At 38.7% G+C, this 17,154-nt stretch overlaps 1 protein-coding gene across 2 annotated transcripts in view; it reads right to left on the bottom strand.

Moving 5' to 3' along the window:
• The window catches only part of LOC127417299 (inositol 1,4,5-trisphosphate receptor type 2-like), a 115,937-nt gene that overhangs the window by 54,624 nt on the left and 44,159 nt on the right, over positions 1-17,154 (bottom strand). For both annotated transcript variants that reach the window (XM_051657225.1, XM_051657226.1), the window contains one exon: positions 16,369-16,477. In XM_051657225.1, coding sequence (XP_051513185.1) covers positions 16,369-16,477 — 109 coding nt within the window. The remainder of the gene's footprint in view (positions 1-16,368; positions 16,478-17,154) is intronic.

Genomic DNA, 17,154 nt, shown 5'->3' with positions numbered 1-17,154 from the left:
TCTCACATGGATGCACTGAGCAGGCTAGATACTGAGCCATGGGGAGCAGAAAAGAACTGTCAAAAGACCTGCGTAACAAGGTAATGGAACTTTATAAAGATGGAAAAGGATATAAAAAGATATCCAAAGCCTTGAAAATGCCAGTCAGTACTGTTCAATCACTTATTAAGAAGTGGAAAATTCAGGGATCTCTTGATACCAAGCCAAGGTCAGGTAGACCAAGAAAGATTTCAGCCACAACTGCCAGAGGAATTGTTCGGGATACAAAGAAAAACCCACAGGTAACCTCAGGAGAAATACAGGCTGCTCTGGAAAGAGACGGTGTGGTTGTTTCAAGGAGCACAATACGACGACACTTGAACAAAAATGAGCTGCATGGTCGAGTTGCCAGAAAGAAGCCTTTACTGCGCCAATGCCACAAAAAAGCCCGGTTACAGTATGCCTGACAACACCTTGACATGCCTCACAGCTTCTGGCACACTGTAATTTGGAGTGACGAGACCAAAATTGAGCTTTATGGTCACAACCATAAGCGCTATGTTTGGAGAGGGGTCAACAAGGCCTATAGTGAAAAGAATACCATCCCCACTGTGAAGCATGGTGGTGGCTCACTGATGTTTTGGGGGTGTGTGAGCTCTAAAGGCATGGGGAATCTTGTGAAAATTGATGGCAAGATGAATGCAGCATGTTCTCAGAAAATACTGGCAGACAATTTGCATTCTTCTGCACGAAAGCTGCGCATGGGACGCTCTTGGACTTTCCAGCATGACAATGACCCTAAGCACAAGGCCAAGTTGACCCTCCAGTGGTTACAGCAGAAAAAGGTGAAGGTTCTGGAGTGGCCATCACAGTCTCCTGATCTTAATATCATCAAGCCACTCTGGGGAGATCTCAAACGTGCGGTTCATGCAAGATGACCAAAGACTTTGCATGACCTGGAGGCATTTTGCCAAGACGAAGGGCAGCTATACCACCTGCAAGAATTTGGGGCCTCATAGACAACTATTACAAAAGACTGCACGCTGTCATTGATGCTAAAGGGAGCAATACACAGTATTAAGAACTAAGGGTATGCAGACTTTTGTACAGGGGTCATTTCATTTTTTTCTTTGATGCCATGTTTTTGTTTTGCACCATTCTGTTATAACCTACAGTTGAATATGAATCCCACAAGAAATAAAAGAAATGTGTTTTGCCTGCTCACTCATGTTTTCTTTAAAATATGGTACATATATTACCAATTCTCCAAGGGTATGCAAACTTTTGAGCAAAACTGTATTTCTCAGTACTTTTGGTCCGTACAATGTAAGTGAATGGGTGCCAAAAGTTTTAAGCTCCAAAATCAAAAAATGGGCAAAATAAAAAGTACTCCAGATGACTCTGGTGGTTAAATCCATACATTCTGAAGTGATTTGATAAGTGTGGGTGAGAAAGACAGATCAATATTGAAGTCCTTTTTTTGATATAAATTCTCCTCCCTGCTCAGTCAATTTCCACTTCACTTTCACTTTCTCCTTCTGTTTTTGGTGATTCACATCCTTCCTTATATCGCCCCCTAAAAGGCAGGAAAGAGAATTTATGACAAAAAATGACTTAAATATTGATCTGTTTCTCACCCACACCCATCATATCTTGTCTGAACACTGGGATTTAACCACTGGGGTCATATGGATTACTTTTATGCTCCCTTTATGTGGATTTTGGAGTTTCAAAATGTTGGCACCCATTCACTTGCATTGTGAGGACCAACAAAGCTGAAATATTTTCTTAAAATCTTAATTTGTGTTCTGCAGAAGAAAAAGTCATACACATCTAGGATGGCATGATGGTGAGCAAATCATGAGAGAATTTTCATTTTTTGAAAACACTTTAAGTGTGGATATTTTCAGGTCTTCCACAAATGTAGGTTGGAGGTATCAATTTGTTTCACCCACATTAAAGGGGTAGTTCACCCTAAAATACATTTTTTGTCATATTTAATCACCCCCATGTAGTTCCAAAATTGTATGTCTTTCTTTTATATGCACAAAAGAGACACAAAAGGAGATTTTCATGAATATCATGGTCAGTTTATTCAATACAATGGCAGTGGATAGTTCAAAGCTTTAAAAAAGCATGCAAAACTGAATATGCAAACCACTATGAAAAAGCTTCTCTCATAATGTTCCAGAATTAGAAAGGGACATTAATATTTTTAACGAAAAATGACTTACATTTCAGATTGTTTCTCACCAAAACCTATCATATGCCTTCAGAAGACACGGAATATGATGCACGAGTCTCATGGACTACTTTTTAATACTTTTTTAAACTTTGAAGTGAATCACCATCCGCTGCCATTGTATTGATATTCATTAAAGGGGTCATGACATCAAATTTTCCTTGATCTTTTGACATATAAGAGGTCATTACTATAAACACATACTGTAAGTTTCAGAACTCAAAACTTTCTTCTTACTGCAAAAAGGGCATTTGTTAAAACCAAGCTGTCAAAACTACTCGTTCTCTACTTCCTCCACATTGTGATCTCACACTGTGGTAGACATTTGCATCTGACCGCCTCCACAACAACACTTACTTTTCCTTATCACTTCAGTAGCCCCATCCAGCAGTGGTAAGCAGTGAGTTGGCAAGTAGAGAGCAGGTCAGTCAAGAGCAGAGAGAGAACCATAACAGTGGCCATTTAATGTCAAGTCTTAAAGGAGAAGCAGCAACAAAACAGAGCGTTTCTGACAGAGGGTCAGAATAATGGTGGAATATTATCATGTTTTACAAATATATGACTGTTTTTATGCGAAAAAAAAAAAAAAAAAAAAAGAAACTTTTCTATCATCATAAGTGAAACTCAAGCAACATATTAAGAAAATAAAAAAGGCATATCATGATCCCTTCAAAACATCTCCTATATTGTGTTTTAATGTGAAAGAAAGTCATATGGGCTTGGAACAACATGAGGGTGAGTAAATCATGAAGTAATATTTATTTTAGTATGAATTATTCCCTAAATCTCTATTTTCAGTTTCTTCTTTGAGGACTACATTCTACTGTAAATCTATTCCTATAGGTAAAGTAACTATGATGTTTTCCAGTGGTGGTGTGCGAGTACACAGCACAAACTGACCAGGATGGACTTCAATAACGAATATTATGAAGGTGTTGAGTAAGTACATCTCGTTCCTCAAAGCCCACTCCTGCCGAGTAATGTGAACCTTCTGTGGTATCATCTACAGGTGTGTTTTTCTCACTCTTAAAGGAAAGGGAGATAGATGTACAGCATGTACTGGCTTGTTGTACTTACACAACAATTAATAGCTTAAGTGGCGGGGGTTGGGGGGATTCAAAATGAGAATGCCTCACACACACACACACACAAACACACACAAACACACTTTGAAGCAGATGCTGAAAGAATGTCAAACTGCACAGGAGTAATCAGAAAGCACAGACACATGCACTAGCAGTGAAAAGTGGTGCTCCTCTATTAGACAACACAAGATCAAAGTGGACCTTACTTAATAAATATCCCTTGTCCTTTTAAGCATGATCCATCTGTGCATGCTTTTCTAAAGAAAAAATACTTTATCAAAATTTAATAACTTTCTCCCCCTCTTAAACCACTTTTTTTCCTTCTGATATAACAAGACCATGTGGGTGGGGAAAGATAATATTAACCAACTAGATGTTTTTTTACATTCCTGGTTGGTTTCTAGGGTTAAGGTTAAATGGTTGCTAGGGTATTCTTTCAGAAACTAAACAGGCACCACATGTGACTTTCAGCTGTAAAATGGAAAGTGAAAGTACTAATTTAGAGTAAAAAAAAAAGGACTAACATTTTTATCTGTTTCTCACCCACACCTATTATCACTTTAGAAGATATGGATTTAACAACTGGAGTCTAATGGATTACTTTTATGTTTCCTTTATGTGATTTTTGGAGCTACAAAAGGTCTGGTCACCATTCAGTTGCATTGTATGGACCTACAGAGCTTCATTTGTGTTCTGATGAAGAAAGAAAGTCATACCCATCAGGGATGACATGATGGTGAGTAAATGATGAGATAATTTAAATTTTTGGGTGAACTATCCCTTTAATACCAAGTTTGAGCAATACAAATAGTGTTTACTGCAGTACCATAAACAATATCATGCTGTAGCTTAAGGCTAGAAACATACTCGATGCAAGTTCACAGTTGTGAGCGCATGACCAACGGATTGCCCATGCTGTTCAATGTGAATGGCGCTTTGCTTGTCCCCCATCTTATCCAATCAGATCCTGATGGACAAAATGAAGTCCCTATAATATTTCCCAATGAATACATTCTAATTTTCAAATAGGTTCCATTACTTAAGTTAAATACATTGCAAAGGTGATTTCATATTATCTTTAAACACTGCATGTAGCTGCAGTGACGTCACCCCTTGTTTATTGAGTTGTGATGGGCTTGAGAACAGGTCTGCAGGCATGTGGCATAAGTGAGATTAAACACCAGCCCCTGTGTGAAAACCCTGAATAGTCTGGGGTTAAACATATGCACGAGTGTGTGTTCAGGAGGGTTTAGAATATGGAGGGCCATGCATGTGCGTAGGGTTTCGTCTAAGAGCTTTGAATGTTCTGGTGGATTTGTGTGTTGGCTAAAATAGTCATATTCCACTGCAAACTTCGGGGAGACCTGCTAGCACAAACTGTGTGCATGGGTCTGTGTGTTTTGTCTCACTCCCACCTCTAGCCCGGCATTATGTGTACAGTGGTGTGTATGTGTGCATCTGCATGTGTGTGAGGGGCTTAACCATGTGAGGTTGGTAATCTGAAAAGCTGCTTTGCCTCGGGCTGTAGTGTGAAACTTGGCTAGAGAGAGATACGGGATGGATGAGCAACAGAGAAAGAGAGAGAGGGTGTGTTACGTAACAGGGCTTTTCTTTCCTTTGTCAACAAACAGGAGAGGCCCATTTATATACACACCATCATCACACACATACACATGCCTGCACCAAATATTGGCATGAGAGTGTTTACTTCAAGGGCATGCCTGATTCGTGAGATGTGAGGTTTTATTCTACACCCACACACACGCATACAAATACACTCCAGAACTTGCAGCGATCTGTATTCTGAGGTGAATGTTTTGTAATAAGAGCTGGATGCAAAAGTCCTGGAAAGGAGAAAAGCACACACTGAGGAAGAGAATTGGCCTGGCTGCCATCCAGAGGGTTTTTACACGTACACCGATACGTGCTCACACACTCACACACACACACACACACACACATATACTGTACAACTTTTTGCAAAACATGAACCCAGAGCAGACATTAGACAGAACTGCAACATAATAATTGTCTTCAAACAAGTTTCAAACACTCCCCGCGAATTTCGTTGCTTGGACAAACAAATATTCCAATTTTCAACAAGTATTGACAATTTTCTTCACGATAAGAAACGCACAGTGTCATATATTATGATTCAATAAGTCACAAGCCATTACATTATAATCTAGCTGAAGCAAGCATGCGCTCGAGGGACGAGTGTCCCCGTGACAGAGTGTGACGCGACTCATAGAAGTTTCGGAGTTTGTAGTTATTTACGTGATCTGCTTCTGTATTATTTGAACTTTAATAAAGCTTTAATGCATTAAATATAACTGCATTTAAGATGTAACGCCGGGGTGTTTCCTTTAAAGAGCTCCGGCTCTGCTTATTCCACAATGAGAGTGCTTCTGTATTTACTTATTTTGTGTTTTTGCATTATTCCCTCATATGTTGTGATCTACATCACCTGAAGCTGTGAAAGTTTAGAGTGCATCTGGACCGGGAGCTGTGTTTTCTTCCTCTCCTCAGTCAGGCGTGAGCTGCAGTGCTACTCTCGTGCCATCATTAGAGTTTAATGTGATCTCATGTTACATTAAATGAGATCAAACGACTATTCGACAATGGAAATTTTTGTTGACAATTTTTTATTGTCGACGTTGTCGATGATTGTTTCAGCCCTACTTCTAAGTTTAAATGCAACCTAACAGACCTGCTGCTGTCTAGTGTATCCTTTCATATTAATCAAACAACAATAACAAGAAAATGACAAAACCACTCACTGCTCTTGGCTGGATAACTTTACTTGTATAACTCTAGTATAAAAGTATTATTCATACAGGGAAGACCAGTATTTTGTCAAATTCATTCCGAATATTTAATTGAATACTTGATAGTGTTCATTTTTTTAAAAGCTGCTAAAAATTGTTCTATGGTGTTTTTTACTTTATTTTTTCTATTAATTGCTTTTCTTTTGTTATATTATTACTGACTGTTTACTACTCTTGAATAATAACTTGAGAATTTAATTATTTTATAATTAACAAATTAGTAAGTGTTAGGCTATTATTTGTTGAGGTATATTTTTGAAGCTGGTATCAAAAAGCATCACATTTCACTAAAGACTACGGAAACTTTGGTATTGTGATAAATGTATATATTGTGTATGGTAGATCTTGCAGCAATAACATGATGGAAAAGTCTTATTCCGTAGAAGTGTGAGCACCTCTACCCATCGCAGTTTACATTTCTGTCCAAGAGAATCTAGCTGATTGCATGGGTATAATACTATTAGGTTGGCCATGTCATAATTTTAGAAAACATACAACAGAAACTCTGTCATGTTATTTGAGCATGTATCCAATCCAGTTCACAAGCTCCTCCTCAAAATGTATTTCATGCGCGAGTAATTTTGCTCAACTACCCGCAACAGGCAGGCGACCTGTAAGACGTCTCGGAGTGAGACATGACAAGAAATGCTGTTAGTCACAAAGACACACACTTGAAGCAACACATTTTATCATATTTATAAGAAAAGACAACAGAAAAGCCGTCAATGCTCCTGTCTGATTCGCTGTTCATTCAGAGGCGTGCAGCACGAGCCTGTCATATGGAACAAGCGCATGTAAAGAGTTTTCACACTTTTTTCCCTGTTTTATTCATCTGAAAACTGTTTGCAAGAATAATGTCATCTATGAGAATGCTGAAAATTATCTCTGATCATCTCGGGTGGTGCTGTGAGTTTAATTCGCTTTATTTCCTCGCAGTTGCCATGCATTACGGATTCCATGATGCAAATGGAGCTGTTGGAGACAGTAAATGTTTGGATTTTGGAAGGTGGTTAAATAAGAGTTTTTGATCACTTTGTTATTTTATTATTTTTTTGTTTAGTTTAAAGTGCAATTTGAATTTAGAAATGTCTTTATTTTTTAATGTTTTTGATGTTTCAATAAATGAATTACTTTTTTTTTTAAGCAAAATCAATAAAGCAAAAAATTCACCGACCCTCGGCAGGTGAGTTGACGATGTAATCGGATATTGCGATTTTGTTTAAAATCATTTTTTAATCATTTATCGCTAAAATATTTTTTACATATCGCCCAGCCTTACTTCAAATCTCTTCCACCATTTACAACAGCGCCATAAACTGTAATATGTGTTCAACTTTGTGCATCTGCTGCAACCCCGGCCACGAAGCCTTCACAGTCCAAAAAGACTTCTGCCCCAAAATAAAGCGTGTTGCAAGCTTCATTTACCATCTCACATGTGGATTTGACTTACAACTGAACATTTAGCCCACTTCGTAGAAAATACAGAGATATATATTGTGTATCGCCATTCAGCCTAAAAATACTGAGATATGATTTTTGGTCCATATTGCCCAGCCCTATTCTGGAGTACTTTAATGTTGCCCTTATGTATATTTTGGAGCTTCAAAATGTTGCCACCCATTCACTTGCATTGTATGGACCAACAGAGCTGAGATATTTTTCTAAAAATCTTCATTTGAGTTCAGCAGATGAAAGAATGTCATACACATCTGGGATGGCATGAGGGTGAGTAAATGATGAGAGAATTTTCATTTTTGGGTGAACTATCCCTTTAAGAGGCATTTTACGTCAGTGCTTCAATTGACCAATTCTGTGCAAACACAAAACTCCACACACACGTGCACATACATCCAGTTCTATTAACCCGTCACAAGAACCATACCCTCACTGGAACCGTTAGTCATCTCTGTGTATCCTGAACTCAACCACACACACCTGCTATGGTGTCATAAACGGTATAAACACATAGAAACTATCCACTGTTTCTGAAGCTTTGTGGTCAGCGCTCTCTGTTGTGACCATTTGGGTATTACCATATATCTAAAATTACAGCTGAACAACAGCACCTGCTTGACATTTTAAACATTTTGTACATTGAGTGCAGACGGGAACACACTCACGTTCACCTCACCACGTCCACACAAGAGATCATTTGAGAGAGAGAGAGAGAGAGAGAGAGAGAGAGAGAGAGAGAGAGAGAGAGAGAGAGAGAGAGAGAGAGAAAGAGGCCAATTATATCTGCTCATGAGTCATGACCTGCTGCTCAGCAACACCAAGTCACCATGTCATAGGACAGAGAGAGAGAGAGAGAGAGAGCGAAATAGAAAGAGAGAGCATTGCTTTTATCACCAAGAGTTGTCTGTGCAAATCTGTAGAATTTACTTATGGTTCAGGTCTTCAATAATTGTATTCAAATTTATTTTATTGGATATTGTAGATTATTATTTCTATTACCATTACTGCCACCATTTTTCTTACTGTCACTTTTCCTTCTGTCACTCTTTTTGCACTTCTGTGCATTAATGGTTTGACAAAATTGTATGAGAACCAATCATGCCAATAAAGTACTTTGAAACTGAAAATAGAGAGAGAGTGAGAGAGAAGACTCAACCTTCTGAGAGGGACTCAACCTGAAAAACAAAGACTCTAAGAAAAAACACTAAGATAAACAAGTGCTAAATGATGGGAGAGAGAGACAAAACCAAGATGAGAGGGTGAGAGAGAGTCAGAACATGATGAGCCACGTGAGGTTGGCTAAGACACTGCAGGCGAGTTACGTAAACACCCCCCACTCCCTCTCCTCATGCAATCAGCAGACACCACTCCTCTCCAATCCCTCTGCCTGCTGCTGCGCCACGCTTTTCTCTCCTCCCTCACATGGCGTCTCACATGCTCCTTCCCTCCATCCCTCTCTCTCTCGTTCACTAGTCCTCCTACTCTCTCTCTCCCCAGGGAGCCGCCGGGCTACAGATCAGGCCTGCATGAAACTGCAGCACCACTCTCAGGGAAGTAAGAACACAGCAAATAAGCCAAACCTCAAGGAGCACAAGCACTTCAATACAAACAAATACAAAATACATAGAATTGAGCAAACTATCATATTTGGGCTGGAGAGGAGGACATTTTTTTTTCTACACTTCTGTTTTTGCCCTGTATACAACTTGGCACTTTGCCTATCTTGTGTTTATTGTGTATAACAAGTATATTATGCATATGTGAATACAGTATTATATATTGTTTGACATTGCATATAGTGTATATTATGCACTGTAACTTGATTAACTGTTTGTTGCTGCTGTCTTGTGAGCAAAATTCCCCTTGGGGATATGAGGTATGTACAAAAAAAAAAAAAAAAAAAAAAAAACCCAAGTAAACAAACATACAAACTTACTAACAAACTAACTAATTAATGAAACTCACTAACCAATTAAACAACCAACAAATCATCCATCCATCCATCCATCCAACCAACTAACTTCAAAATCCAAATAAGTTAAATAAGTTAGCTAACCAACTAACTTAACTAAACAACCACCAACCAATTAACAAACCATCCATCCATCCAACTAACTTAATGTCTAACTGACTGACTAACTAAACAAGACTTGCTAACAAATCAAACAACTAACAAACCAACCATCCATCCAGCCAACTAATTAAAATCCTAAGTTAACTATGTTAGCTAACTAACTAATTTAACTAACTAAACAACCAACCAACAAACCAATCCATCCATCCATCTAATTTAGTCCAACTAACTTACTAAACAACTAACTAAACAACCAACCAAACTACCAATAAGCTATCCATCTGACTAACCAACAAACTTAATGTCCTAACTAACATCTTAACTAACATCATAACTGAAGTCCTAACCAAGTTAACTAAGTTAGCTAGCCAACTAACTTACCTAACAAACAACCAACCAACCAAACAACAATCCATCCATCCATCCATCCATCCACAAACTTATTGTCTAACTAAACAACCAACCAAACTACCAATAAACCATGCATCTGACTAATGTCCTAACTAACTAATGTCCTAACTCTTAACATCTTTACTAACATTATAACCAATGCCTTAACTAATTTTACCAAGTAACCAACAAACTTAACTAAACAACCAACCAACTTAATATCTAACCAACTTACTAATGAACTAAATAACTGAACAACCAACCAAACTACTAACAAACCATCCATCCAACCAACCAACCAAATGTACTAACAAATTAATATCCTAAATAACTGACTGACTAACTAAACAACCAACCAAACTACTAATAAACCATCCACCCACCCACCCATCCCTCCAACCAACCAACTAATTTAAAGGGTTAGTTCACCCAAAAACAAATATTCTCTCATCATTAACTCACCCTCATTGCATCTAAGATGTGTACGACTTTCTTTCTTCTGCAGAACACAAACAAAGATTTTATAAAGAATATTTCAGCTCTGTAGGTCCATTCAATGCAAGTGAATGGTGGCCAGGCCTTTGAAGCTCCAAAAAAGAGATTAAGTCAGCGTAAACATAATTCATCAAACTCCAGTGGATAAATCAATGTCTTCTGAAGTGACCCAGTTGGTTTTGGGTGAGAACAGACTAAAACGTAACTCCTTTTTCACTGTACATCTTGATAGTAGTCTCTTTGGTGATCATAATTTCAAGTTTGATCACACTTCCTATAGCGTCATCTAGCGCTCCACACTAGGAAGTGTAATCGAGCTGGAAATCATAATCGTTCCTAGAGACTGCAATGGCAAGATGTACAGTGAAAAATTAGTTATATTTTGGTCTGTTCTCACCCAAAACTGACTGGATCGCTTCAGAAGACATTCAATGAACCACTGGAGTCTTATGGATTAACTTTATGCTGCCTTTATCTCCTTCAAAGTTCTGGTCACCATTCACTTGCATTGTATGAACCTGCAGAGCAGAGATATTCTTCTAAAAATCTTTGTATGTGTTTTGCAGAAGTAAGAAAGTCATACAGATCTGGGATGGCATGAGGGTGAGTAAGTGATGAAAGAATTTTCTTTTCTTTGCCTTTAATGTCTAACTTACCAACTAAACAACCAACCAACCAACCAAAGTACCCTCACACACCTGACCATCCAGCTATCCTAACTAACAACCTAACTAGCTGACAAACTAACTAAGAACCAACCAAACTACTAATAAACCATCCATCCATTTGCATAGCTAATCACCCACCTGCCTCACCTACCTACTCATCTATCTAAATATCAAATGCTTTTTTTAATTTATTTTTATTACATTTAAGGCATTTAGCAGACCATCCAGAGCAATTTACATAGGTGCTTTCATTGTGATGCTGCAATGCCTGTGATGTCATATTCATGTGATGCAATAGCTGGGAGTGAATATACAGGTGCATCTCAATAAATTAGAATGTCATGGAAAAGTTCATTTATTTCAGTAATTCAACTCAAATTGTGAAACTCGTGTATTAAATAAATGCAATGCACACAGACTGAAGTAGTTTAAGTCTTTGGTTCTTTTAATTGTGATGATTTTGGCTCACATTTAACAAAAACCCACCAATTCACTATCTCAAAAAATTAGAATACATCATAAGACCAATAAAAAAAAAACATTTTTAGTGAATTGTTGGCCTTCTGGAAAGTATGTTCATTTACTGTATATGTACTCAATACTTGGTAGGGGCTCCTTTTGCTTTAATTACTGCCTCAATTCGGCGTGGCATGGAGGTGATCAGTTTGTGGCACTGCTGAGGTGGTATGGAAGCCCAGGTTTCTTTGACAGTGGCCTTCAGCTCATCTGCATTTTTTGGTCTCTTGTTTCTCATTTTCCTCTTGACAATACCCCATAGATTCTCTATGGGGTTCAGGTCTGGTGAGTTTGCTGGCCAGTCAAGCACACCAACACCATGGTCATTTAACCAACTTTTGGTGCTTTTGGCAGTGTGGGCAGGTGCCAAATCCTGCTGGAAAATGAAATCAGCATCTTTAAAAAGCTGGTCAGCAGAAGGAAGCATGAAGTGCTCCAAAATTTCTTGGTAAACGGGTGCAGTGACTTTGGTTTTCAAAAAACACAATGGACCAACACCAGCAGATGACATTGCACCCCAAATCATCACAGACTGTGGAAACTTAACACTGGACTTCAAGCAACTTGGGCTATGAGCTTCTCCACCCTTCCTCCAGACTCTAGGACCTTGGTTTCCAAATGAAATACAAAACTTGCTCTCATCTGAAAAGAGGACTTTGGACCACTGGGCAACAGTCCAGTTCTTCTTCTCCTTAGCCCAGGTAAGATGCCTCTGACGTTGTCTGTGGTTCAGGAGTGGCTTAACAAGAGGAATACGACAACTGTAGCCAAATTCCTTGACACGTCTGTGTGTGGTGGCTCTTGATGCCTTGACACCAGGCTCAGTCCATTCCTTGTGAAGTTCACCCAAATTCTTGAATTGATTTTGCTTGACAATCCTCATAAGGCTGCGGTTCTCTTGGTTGGTTGTGCATCTTTTTCTTCCACACTTTTTCCTTCCACTCAACTTTCTGTTAACATGCTTGGATACAGCACTCTGTGAACAGCCAGCTTCTTTGGCAATGAATGTTTGTGGCTTACCCTCCTTGTGAAGGGTGTCAATGATTGTCTTCTGGACAACTGTCAGATCAGCAGTCTTCCCCATGATTGTGTAGCCTAGTGAACCAAACTGAGAGACCATTTTGAAGGCTCAGGAAACCTTTGCAGGTGTTTTGAGTTGATTAGCTGATTGGCATGTCACCATATTCTAATTTTTTGAGATAGTGAATTGGTGGGTTTTTGTTAAATGTGAGCCAAAATCATCACAATTAAAAGAATCAAAGACTTAAACTACTTCAGTCTGTGTGCATTGAATTTATTTAATACACGAGTTTCACAATTTGAGTTGAATTACTGAAATAAATGAACTTTTCCACGACATTCTAATTTATTGAGATGCACCTGTAAGTGCTCTCCAGAAGTGATCAGCAACTGTCATTCATTCCATAGGATATTACATTCCAATTTTCATCCATCATTCCTCTTATTTCTTCTCCTTATAAACTCTTCCTCAACACCCTCTCAAATTCAAACAAGCTCTACTGACATGACTGCAGCACAGTATTGTCATAGCAATAGCCATTAAAACGGCAATCTCCCTCTCTGTTTTTCCCCATGTGCAGGGCTATAGTCAGCTTTCTGCAGTATTGATTCGTTGAGTTGGGTGTTTTGGCTACTCGCTCTAACACTAAGAACGCGTCCTCACGTGCCTTTGCTTATGTAACAGCGCAGGACTCTTTCTCCACTGAATGCTGATTAACTGTCTGGAGCTTAGGACTCCTAGCATTCAATCCGCCACAGATGCCAACGACACTGCAGAGGCCCGAGAGCTGTGGTTCATCTCACACTTCCGCATACACACACACTTGCGCTCTCCTCTCTGGCTGAGGGGAGGGGTCATCGGGTTCACTGTCCTTGCTTATGTTACTGGCGCCCTCTTCTGGAGAATGTTGGCATGGCAACAACATTCCCTTAGGGTTAGTTCACCCAAAAATGAAAATTCTCTCATCATTTACTCACCCTCATGCCATCCCAAATGTGAATGACGTGCTTTCATCTGCTGAATTCATGTGAAGATTTTTAGAAGAATTTCTCTGCTCTTTTGGTCCATACAGTGCATGTGAATGGGTGCCAAAATTTTTAAGCTCCAAAAATCACATAAGTTAGCATAAAAGTAATCCATAAGCAGGGCTCCAGACTAAAAAAATGACTTCGGAGCCATTGGCTCCTAAACTGAAACATTAAGGAGCCAAATGACTGTTTTTAGTCGCCAAATCACATAATTGCTCGATTTAGATTGCTGTTCAGAAACAAGGTAGAAAGCCGAAGAAAAGGAAGACAGCTGATAACCCATTAATTGAAGGTTAAATAAACAGTATATATAGTTGAGAAGATAAGTTTGCATTCCCTTTTGTCTCATAAATGTTCACACCACTTTCATAATTTATACAACTATAAGAGATAAAATATTTTTTTATTTAGTACTGCTCTTCAGAATCTACATTACAGATATTTACATATAGTATGCATATAGTATGCAGTAGTGTGTCTTCTTGAGCATCAATGAATGTTTGCTCCTTGTGTAATAGTTGTGTACAAGTCCCTCAATTGTCCTAAGTATCAAAAGCTTGATTTATATATATATATATATATGTGCGTGTGGCTGGTTTGAGTATTTCTGTAACTGCTAATCTCCTGGGATTTTCACGCAAAACAGTCTCTAGAATTTACTCTGAATGGTGCCAAAAACAAAAAACATCCAATGAGGGGCAGTTCTGCAGATGGAAATGCCTTGTTGATGAGTACTGACAAAGTCTATGGTAACTCAGATAACCACTCTGTACAATTATGTTGAGAAGAATAGCATCTCAGAATGCTATTCTGAGATGGTTGGCGCCGTTTTGGTGGCACGTGGGGGACCTACACAATATTAGGCAGGTGGTTTTAATGTTGTTGTGGCTGATTGGTGTGTGTGTGTGTGTGTGTGTGTGTATGTGTGTGTGTGTGTATATATATATATATATATATATATATATATATATATAAAAAAAAATTTAAAACATTTTTAAATATTGCCTTAGTCTTTCTTTACTGTTACCAGATGGCCCAGACACAGAGACTACAAGAGTGCAAACTGAATGAAATCCCAGATGCAGTTTATTGTGCTACTCCAATCCCAATTAATAGTTACCAGAAGAAGAAAAAAGTGGTACACAATACGGGACTTTTAATTATAAAGAAGCCCGAAATACACATGGGACTCTTATTTTGAAATGTTTGCGCTCCAGTTGTGAGCTCACTGACGGCTGATTCGCTGAGAAAGTGAATCTGATTCAAACTGCTAACCTGAGCTCCTGAGTTCAAACCCTCAGTTCTTTTCGGATGATTCATGAAAAAGACCTGGTTCAAAAGAGTGCGGTGCAGCGAGTTCGTCAGAAACAGAATGGGTGAAAAGCGGCGGAGACACATTGGTGCGTGTTCTAAAAATGTATTCAATAACTCACGAGATGATATTTGACGAAACCGCATATGAACACACACAACCCTACTGTCGCCAGTGGTGAAAAGATTTTAAATTATTGTCGCAATCAATTATTTTTGGTCACATTTGCGACCATTTTCGTCGCAGTCTGGAGCCCTGATAAGACTCCAGTGGTTAAATCATTATCTTCAGAAGTGATAGGATAGGTGTGGGTGACAAACAGATCACTTTTACATTATTCTTGTGTTTTTGGTGATTCACATTCTTCATGCATACTGCCCCCTACTGGGCAGCGAGAAGAATTTCAAGCAAAAAATGACTTAAATATTGATCTGTTTCTCACCCACACCTATCATATCACTTCTGAAAATATGGATTAAAACACTGGAATCATATGGATTACTTTTATGATGCCTTTATGTGCTTTTTGGAGCGTCAACATTTTGGCACCCATTCACTTGCATTGTATGGACCTATAGAGCTGAAATATTCTTCTAAAAATCATAATTTGTGTTCTGCAGAAGAAAGAAAGTCATACACATCTGGGGTGGCATGAGAGTGAGAGAATTTTCATTTTTGGGTGAACTATCCCTTTAAGGCATTTCGACATCACAACTGGCAGGTGCATTTGTTTAACCCACAAAAAAAAAGTTCGCTTAAGATCCACATCCTAAGATTGGAATTAATATCTCTGTGTAGTGAGTGCATAATTAAAGATCCTGTTTTGAAATACCATGCATAAAATATCAGATATCACTGAAATAGGTGACCTCAGAAATCACACCTGTCTCTACGATGGCTCTAGGCTCTAAAGTGCTCTCTGTCTGTCAAACATTTTGCACACTCAAGATTTCTGACATGTTTTTGGAGGGTGGGGTTTTGGAGAGAGGGTGTGTGATTGAAGCAAAGTGGCTAGAATCGCTTACAGCAACTTTAAGACTTTGAATAGTGTCAAAAGACACAACAACAGAAAAGGGGGACATTCTTTTAAGAACATTTTAATGGACAAAACAATTTGGTCCATCAATATTTTTTGTCCATTTCGCCAGAAGAGAAAGACTCTACACTTTAAATCTTCTAAAGGTTTTCCCCCAAAACTTTTAGCACATCGACACAAAGCATATAGATGGCCACATAATATTATGGAGGTAATGGAGAGGTTCTCATCATACTTACTTTCTCTTCAAACATCTCTTTCCTATCCAGCATCTCTCGCAGAGTCTGAAGGATCTTAATACACAACTTCTCCTCTTTCTCCATCAGTTTCTTGGTGTGTTTGATGAGCCTGAGAGAAAAGCAGTTTGGTAGAACACATTGTATCATATTTCACACTAAAGCATGCAATCTAAATACTTCAAATGATATATTAAGTCATATAAATTTAACAAAGGTAACAAAGTAGGGGTGTCAAAAATGCAGCCCGTGGGCCACCTTGGAATCCTTTGCGGGCCACATTTGGCCCACGGTCCGCATGTTTGACACCCCTTCTTTGCGGGATGATTTGAGAAAAAAAACAAAAAAAACATATTTAAAAACATTCATATTGATTTAGCCGATTACATCGGTAGGATGATGTTTTTTAGCTACAGCAGGGCAGATAAGCATTTTAATTTGCAGTGTTGTATGGACATTATAACCAGAGGTCGACCGATATATCGATTTTGCCAATTAATCGGCACCGATAACAGATTTCTGGAAGTATCGGTTATCGGCAAAAATCCACACCGATAGTTTTTCCCCATTGTGCACGGTGCAGGAGCGGCTGGGAAGGGTCGCTGTTGTTATACAGTATGACAGCGGCCTCTAGAGGTGAAATTAAATCACTTCACTGATACCTTGTGGTATTCGTTTTGACACATGGACTACACTCTGCATGGAGCGGAACACTTCAGATGCGGATTTAAAACATCAACAACGAAAAGGTATATATATAGTACACTACAGTACGTTGTCATATCATTA

This window comes from Myxocyprinus asiaticus, chromosome 26 (assembly GCF_019703515.2).
Source record: "Myxocyprinus asiaticus isolate MX2 ecotype Aquarium Trade chromosome 26, UBuf_Myxa_2, whole genome shotgun sequence".
Classification (NCBI taxonomy): domain Eukaryota; kingdom Metazoa; phylum Chordata; class Actinopteri; order Cypriniformes; family Catostomidae; genus Myxocyprinus; species Myxocyprinus asiaticus.
Note: the sequence above shows the minus strand (reverse complement) of the source record. Positions and strands in the feature narration are given on the sequence as shown.